Below are 8,151 nucleotides of genomic sequence, written 5' to 3' on the forward strand. Positions count from 1 at the left end.
CGGGGGCGGGTCGGCCCCAAGGCGGCGGGCGCTGCGAAACGGAGGAAGAGGGCGCCAGAGCTCGGCAGGAACAAGGCCACGATTAAGGGCAGAGTCGTGAAGTCGGCGATAGGTGAGTCCTGGTCCGTCTTCAGGGAGAGCGAAGCAGCTTTGCCACCTTCCACAGCCTTCGCACTGCGTCCCCCTGTGGTGTCCCGTAGCCACCCTCTCAGATGCTTGTATCCAACCCTTCCCATCCCCTTGGATGCCCTTCTGGTGCCCCCCACTTAAACACAGCCTGATCTGTGGGTGTACCCCTATGCCTGAGCTGGAGTGGTGTCTCCTTCTCCTGGGACATTGCTGATCCCCCTGTGTCTCTCCTTGCACACTGCCCGAATGAGCAGCTCGTGTGTTTTGTCCCACTCTGCTTTGGCCTAGAGGAATATCATAAGAAGAAGGCTGTGAATCACCTGAGGGAAAACCTGCAGTACATGTTGAAGGGACGATTTGTTGCAAAGCAAGCCATCACAGAGCAGGTGAGACTGTCAGTTCTTTCTCTGGGGGTCTGCTTCTGCTAAGGAACACAGGGGAATGGGAATTATCTCCAGATCTTCAAGCTTATTTCCTGGGCAAGAGAGTCAACTTAAGTTTCTGTCTGCAGAAGTTTTTTGAGGAATTTCAGTATGCACGGGCAAAATAACTTACTAAGCTTTACATTCTTGTGGATATGTTGTCCCCCCATGATGTTTTAAAATGTACTGACAGCTGTTGGCTTTTCTGAATTACCAAAGATTTTTCGTAGCTTTAGCTGGCAAAGAAACCCTAGTACAGACCTTCCCCTTACTGTCAATCTATTCAGCCTCCTCTGTAGCTGAAGGTTGTTTAGCAGGGAACCAGATGCGCTGCTGGCTCATATAATAGGAATTTTCTAGCATGTTGAATGATGTTTCTCATAACCTGAGAATTTAACCAGTGGTCTTCCCCAAAAAGTAGTCCTACGCCAGGATTTGAAGAGGAGAATAGCTGACACTGCTAGAATCTTGGGCTATTTTTGGGAGATAGAAAGTGTTAACTTACATAAACAAAGCAGGTGGTTTAGGCCAGTGTTTATCAAGCTGGAGATTGTGAAAGTAGGTGACAGTGCATTAGAAAATGCTGAGAGAATTCCACCAACTTGTTGGGTTTTCAGGTTGCCTTATGGAGAGACAGGATGAAAGAACGTCATAGTTTCAGAAAGGTCTGGAATGAAATCGGTGTTTGTATCTCTGTGAGCAATACCAGAGAGTAGTTTTCATACTTCACTCCAAATACTGAGTTGGTATTTGCTGTTGTCCCAGTGACCTGCGCTGGTTAACATCGGTGACTGCCTCTCACTTTTCTTTGGAAGCATTCCAGAATAGAGCAGGGTACTTGGAGAATAACAGTTATGCGGGAGGTGAGCTTGAAAATCACTCTTTTGTGTTTTGGTCTGGATGACAGTGACTGTTGTTTTTTCTGGTTTTTTACGTCTGAAGGTTCTCGCACAGAACAGAGGCAGGAAGTCCAAAGATCAGCCTCCAAAGAAGGCAGCAAAGAAGAAGCCCGAGGGCACTGTCTTTACTGAGGAAGATTTCCGTAAATTTGAGAGAGAATACTTTGGGATACCATAAACAACGTGGCAGGGATTCTTGCAGCTCCAGTCTTCCTGCAGCTGAGTGCTCAGCACACAGGACTGGCCATTTCTTTGGCGTGTTTGAGATGGGACGTCGGAGTTGTGCTTCTGTCAGCAAGTGCTTTAATGTCACACACGCAGAGCAACTCTGCATCCGTGCAGAACTGGTTACTGGTCGGCTGAAGCCACGGAGGTTCTCTTGGCTCCGAGATGCATTGTGCTTATAATTATCTCCTTCCAGCCAACATGTGTTGCATTCTTAATGCAGAAGGGTGGACCAAGCCAAATATAAATGTTGTTCCCCTTCTTCAGGACGTAAGGCTTCTGCTGCCCGTGTTATTTGGCAGGGAGTGTTTGAAGCACTGTGTCTGAATGGAGAACTGTCTTGGACCGGCAGTAAAAAGTCATGGGAAGGGAAGGACGCTTTGAAAGAATGTTAAACCTCAGCAGCCCTGCAGCTGCTGTTCTTATTACAGCCTCTGTCAGGTTCTTCAGTCATTGTAAAAACTTTCTATATGTTTTTTGATTAAATAATTGTTGCCTCTCTTTGCCTTTGTAGTAGTGACTATTATGACAGGCTACGATTGATGAGGACAAACCGTGTCACTGTTCTGATCCAAGCATCCTTCTCTTTAGGATGACTCAGTTGCATGACTGGCCTCTATGATTCATGGTGACACATGTATTTAATCTTCTCCCTGACATTCTTGGGGTCTTCCAAGACTGCAGGTTGAGATGGAGATGACTCCCCTGATGTGCTTACTCATGGTCTCCCCTCTCCAAGAGCTCTTAGATGGAGAAAGTTGTCCTTTGGATGCTTGCACCTGACCCTCCCACTGAGGTTCAGCCAAACTACGAGGGTGCTGCCGGGTCTTGTAGCTAGGAGGGCTTGTGACCCAGGTGTTAGCCTCAGCATGAAGTTAAAACCATCAGAGCTAGAGATTGTGGTGCTGGGTGGAAGGAGGGAAAGTTTTTCTATCAGACTACTGCGAAATTCCTGCCTGCAACAAATAGAAGACCCGGCAGGTGGGAGTGTTGTTCCAGACACTTCCTCGCTAAACCATTTTATGTGTCCTGGGGAGCTCCTGCCGCTGCCCTTCCTGACACTTACCTAAGAAGATGGGAAGTGTGTTCCCTTTGGAAAAAAGAGGTGAGGAGAAGGATTAATGCCAAGCTTTGCTTAGACTCAAGAGTTGATTACAAGGGGCCTGGCTGACCTGAGCAGCAACTGCTTAGATGTCACCGCTGGCAGGAATTGGGTACCCCTTCCCTGCCCTCTGACTGTAATTCCTGATGCTGTCCTCTTCAACTGTGTGCCTCCTCTGTTGTGTTCTTTCCCTCTTGTCTGCATGGGAGGGAAGGTCACCCAGATTTCTGAGGTCCAGACAGGGCAAATGGTGAACGTACTGAAGCATGTGTGTACTGGGAATTGTGTAATAGCATGTGGGAGGGGATTTCTTGTAATAGGATCAACCTCAACTATCTGCAGCCAAAAGTGGTAAATATAGAACAGGTCAAAGACCAATTCCCTTCTTTTTCAGTTTGCTCTTGCTCCTAAAATTTAAAAAAAAAACCCAAACATGTAAAAAAAGAGAGAGAATGACTTTCCATTCTTTAAGAAACAAAATTGTTTGAAAAAGTATTTTAGCAAAACGTGTATGCGACATGTGTCTCCTTGAAACCTCTGCACTCCGGGCCTGCTGCTGCGAGTGTGAGCTGGTCTAGCCGGTGGAGCTGCTGTGGAAACGATTAACAGTGTCCACACACTGGCCCTGCCACAACTGAAGTTTTGAAAGAGTTCTCTGCGGCATTACCTTGTTTCAAGCCGTCATCTTCAGTACTTGGCATATACTCCTTTGACCTTGCAGAGGTCCTTCATGTCACCCCCTGCACCCCTTCCACTTTGTTTCTGTGGGTGTTCAGCTCCCGAGCCCTTCTTCTGCAGGCTGAGGAAAGCAAAGCCATCCTTTGTTGCTCCAGAAAGGAGCACTAGGGTAGCGCGGTTCACCCTCTTTCTACAAAACCCAGCTTGTTTGCTCGCAGATGTAAGCAAACAGGAAAGCTGTTCTTTCAGAGTTAATGAGGAACTTGAAAGGGAGGCCCAGAGCAGTTTTTCCCAGGGATGACAACGCGCAGATCTGAGGAGTTTTAAAGCTGGATGGCAGCTCTCTTTACTGGCTGGAAAGACCATTAGGACCAACACAAATAATCAACGTACTTCTTATGGCTACACGCCATGAGGTGGTGTATCCTCGAAGAGGGTAAAACTACCTGACAAGCTGGATTTTGCCACCTGAAACCAAACTTTCTTTGTACAGCCAAAGGTATCCTTAAGTAAATTAAACTTTATTTTGCAGGAGGAAGGAAAAGCAAGCAGAAGTGACGGGGTGCCTCTAGATTAACCATCCTCTCCAAGGGCAAAGATCTGCTCTGTTCCAGGCTTTGTTTTCCTCCTCTGTAGCAGAGCAGGAGCTCCTATGAAAAGAACAGCGCACTGAGTAGATGAGTTGTCCCCTGAGAGGAATGTCTTCAGGCTAGTGGGGAGAATAGTACCAGCCTGTTGCATGTGGTAAGCTAAATCTCAGCATCTTCTCATGCTCCCAACTGTCTATGCTATGGTCTTGTCATGCCTAGAGCATGCCAGCTCCTTGGCTGCCCGAGACCCCAGGAGGTGGCTATCTTCAAGCAACCTGTGCCATCTCTCTGTTCCTTACAGCCAGGCTTTTCTGCCCCATGTAAGAGAGAAGAGGGGGTTAGGGAGGAAGCAGCTGCCATAGCTGCTTTCCCTAGTTGGACTCCAGCCACCGTTTCCCCTGCTGGAAGCTAACGCACCGCAACCCTTGGACCTGCCAGAGAGCATTTCTGTCCTGCACAGCTGTCAGCGTCCTGCTGCTGCAGGGTGAGGGCTGCGTGCTGGCTGAGCTCATCGGGCTGCTGGCTACCTTCCCAGCTCTGCGACACCAGCTGAGCATCCTGCAGCAGAAAAGAGAAGATGCTGAGCTAGGCAGGGAGGAGGAGGGTGCCATCTTACAGTGCATCGCCACCCACAGGCAGCCGGGAGGCAGAATGGGAGGTGGCAGCAGCAGCAGCTTTAATATAAATGCAGATAAAAGCTCTGGAGTGCTATTAATGTGGTAGGACCTTTCCAGAGAAGCAGTTTAGAGGAGGGAAAATAGTTCCCAGATGCTCTGTGTTCAGCTGGCTTATTGTGAGTAAGACTCATCAAGCCGTTTAACAGCCTATTGCTCCCTCTGTTACGTGAGTGGAAAGCACACGGGAAAATTTGTTTGGATGGATACAATTCCACTAAAAACGAGGAGTGTAAAAGAAGGCAGGCTGACCAATGCCTGCTACTGCTCCAGATGTGGAACTCCAGCCGAGGCAGGCTGAAGGGTTGGTAGGTTTGAGACAGATTAAAGGTTTGCATATCTATCCACAGTTACATTAAATAGGATTAACAGTGCCAACCACCGACTGGTGGGGGCATGGGGAATAAAAAGCGTGAAGGTTGCTCTGCAGCTGTCTGCAGGGTTACACACACCTTTTTTTAAACGAATGAGCTGTTGGCAGGGCTAACCAGTAATCTAGCCAAGCTGGTCTCTCCTGAGCTGCACTAGTCGAGTGCCAGCAAGATACTTTATCTGCTTCAACAGGAGACAAAGACGAGGTCTTTTTCTCCAGCTGGCCACACGCTGCAATGGAGATGCAGAGGAGTTGCAGAAGTAGGAGGTTCTCTGCCCTATATAAATTATGTTGACACACCTGCTGTGCTTGGAACTCACTCCCTGCTGTTTTTTAAAAGGGTGTGTGCATGTACAAGAGAGGAAGAGAGCAGCTGAAGGAGAAATGAAAGGCAGGTAGACATTACTTGGAGAACATGCACCTGTGTAACAGGGATATTGGAGCCTTGTGGCACATGTCTTCATTTGGTGGCACATGACACTGCATGAGTGCACTGAAAATAACGCAAGGACAGCATACCTAGGATACCTGGGCAGCCAGAACAGTATCTCTTAGGTTGGGGGACCGAACCCCTCTGTTAATTCACAAGGCCCAACTTGTGGGCCTGAAGCATTTCAATGGGAAAGTCATCAAAGATGAGCTTTTTTTTTTGTGGCCCAGCAAGGGATGCTTGTGGTAGGACCCCAAGACTGTCTTAGCACTGGAAATGAAGTATAACCGGAGTATGTGTGCTGGACTGCCCGGCAGGGCAGTAAATACTGCAGGAGGACCCAGGAAGGTAGGTCGTCTCCAGAGGCTACTTGAACCATATTAAGAAAAAAATGAGTATGTACCAGATGGAAATTATGCATGTAGGAAGGACAATACAGATCCTGTTGTTTCTGAAGGACTAAGCCTATGGAAAGATAAACAAAACTGGTGTTATTCTGGTAAAAAAAAAAAAGTATAAATTTCCCACCCCCCCAAAAACGCTTTCTGACTAAGAAACAGGTTTAGTAAGTGGAGAAGAAGGGTGGCTACACAACAACGAAGGTCGAGAAAGCAAAGGACATCTCTAAACATAGAAACTATACAGACATGTTAAGAACAGAAGCTGAACCATACCTAAAAAAGCAGGTGAGGCAATACTTAAGGAGGCTGTGGGAAACGGAGGCAAGACAAGGAAGGTATTTCTTTCAAAAGGCGCGTGACTCCTTTCTGGAGACAACATGGCTTTGGGGCCAGGTGAGAGGGGGCTGTGACCAGACTACCACTGTGTGAAGTTGTTTTGATCAGAATAACCCCCGTTTTCTTCCTACCGATCCAGCTCAGCATCACGGGGGGAGCATTCATCTCCCAAAGGACAGCCTGTCCTTGCAGTTATTTCTGGGCTTTCTGCCAGGGCAAAAGCTATTTGGAAGATTTTGTCGTCATTCTTTCTTCATTCCCCAAGGCTGCAGCTGGGAATTTATTTTTGTAAGTGTGTTGCAAAGGTGCATCTGATTCTCCACAGAGGCAGGTGAAGAAATGGTCAGTGGCGGTGGTGGCTTCCTCTTTATTGTTTGCAGAGTAGTGCGAGCACCTGGTCCCTCCAAAAGCAGGGCAAGAAGAAGGTAGTTATAAATATCATGATAACAGCAGAACAAATCTTGTGAGAAGGAGCCATGTGTTGTCAGAGCAGCTTTGCAAACAGCGAACCATCGGGGGTTGTTTGGTTATGTGTGGGAATATTGGAATCCTGTGTACCATGAAGTACAAAATCAGCGGAGGGATCAGTAGCCTGAGGGCCGTGCATGCTGTGCTTGTGAAGTCCACTTCACTGCCCTTAATTCAGAGGGAAAACAACCGAGACAAAAACCCCTTTGGCCGTGCCAACTTCAAGTTTGAATAGCTTTTATGTAACGCAGGTTGGGGGAGTTCTGCTGCTCCCAGGCACATAGATGAACTGGGTTCTGCAGGGGTAGGTAAAGGCTGCATTTCATGCACTAAAACCTGCTTGTGGACATGGTTTCACCCTGTATGCAAGCCACTAAGATGCAGTCGAGAGGCTGTGAGAAAGAAAAAAGACAGCTCCTGCAGCCTGCAAAATGTAAAATCAGCCACCAGGCGGGAAGCTGTCAGACTCTTTGTCCCATGGGCTGTGGTTTGTAACATGACGGTGTCCAAGGTGTTCCTGCGGCAGGCTGGACAAGCTGCTGGGCTGCAGAGCCAAGCAGCATGATGCTGGCTGTGCCTAACACACGCCTGGAGGAAAAGCCTAAATGAACAACATGGGGGAAGCGTCAGCCCTAATCTCAAGGCAGTGTAAAATCTTAACGAAGTTACTAAGTATGGAAACACGGCGTCATTTCAGCAGCCGTTGCATAAGGTTGCCATATTGGCTGTCTCCGCAAATCTGCGAGCTCGGAGCCCCAGCAACAGTAACGACGCCAACCGCTCTGTAAGGGCAGGTTTCTGGTTCTCATGCGAGGAGTGCTGTAAAATGCGCACGTGGACACAGAGCAGAAAGCAAAGCAGCACGGCCATGTCACACATTCCTTGTCTCCTGTTCCATCTCCGATCTTCCTTCCCTGGAGCGTAATTTGGTAAATTGGAGCTACCTACTCTCTCCAGAGCTGCAGAAACCAGAACTGTGTATTTACTGGCCAGCACAGACACTGCCTCATTTGCCTGCAGAGGATGGAGTCAAAGAAAAAATTATTTCAGTGACGGGTGGCTCACAGAGAGCCCTGCCATGGGATGGGGGATAAATGCGCTGACAACCTTTCCAGGGTTTGGGTGAGCCAAGCGAGGGCTGCAGAATACACCCGGTGCCCTGGCAGCCTGGGCTGCTGCTAGGTTTAAGCAAAAGTTGCAATGACTCTACTTCTGCAGTGGAAGTAGAAGGAAAAGGGGATCGGTTTGGGGAGGAGGGAGGGGTTTTCCCTGTAGAGAAAAGCCAGTTGCTCATACGCTCACAGCAGCTACCATCGTTCCTGAGGCTCAGCTGAGACCTATCACATTGTCACCTCAGGTGCAGGTTTGGCCCATCAAGGGCCAAATGTCCTGCTTATTGGGCTTTCCTGCCTCTAATTATCCCC

At 48.3% G+C, this 8,151-nt stretch overlaps 1 protein-coding gene across 1 annotated transcript; it reads left to right on the forward strand.

Annotated features, from left to right (window-relative positions):
• Positions 1-3: 3 nt before the first annotated feature.
• On the forward strand, positions 4-1,628 carry RPS19BP1 (ribosomal protein S19 binding protein 1; the record flags this gene model as incomplete). Its single annotated transcript, XM_010135739.1, has 3 exons — positions 4-112; positions 418-515; positions 1,494-1,628. Coding segments are annotated over 3 exons (342 nt in total), but the record flags the coding sequence as incomplete, so codon positions are not given.
• Positions 1,629-8,151: the final 6,523 nt, after the last annotated feature.

The sequence above is a fragment of the Buceros rhinoceros genome, unplaced genomic scaffold (genome assembly GCF_000710305.1).
Source record: "Buceros rhinoceros silvestris isolate BGI_N320 unplaced genomic scaffold, ASM71030v1 scaffold46974, whole genome shotgun sequence".
In the NCBI taxonomy this organism is placed as follows: domain Eukaryota; kingdom Metazoa; phylum Chordata; class Aves; order Bucerotiformes; family Bucerotidae; genus Buceros; species Buceros rhinoceros.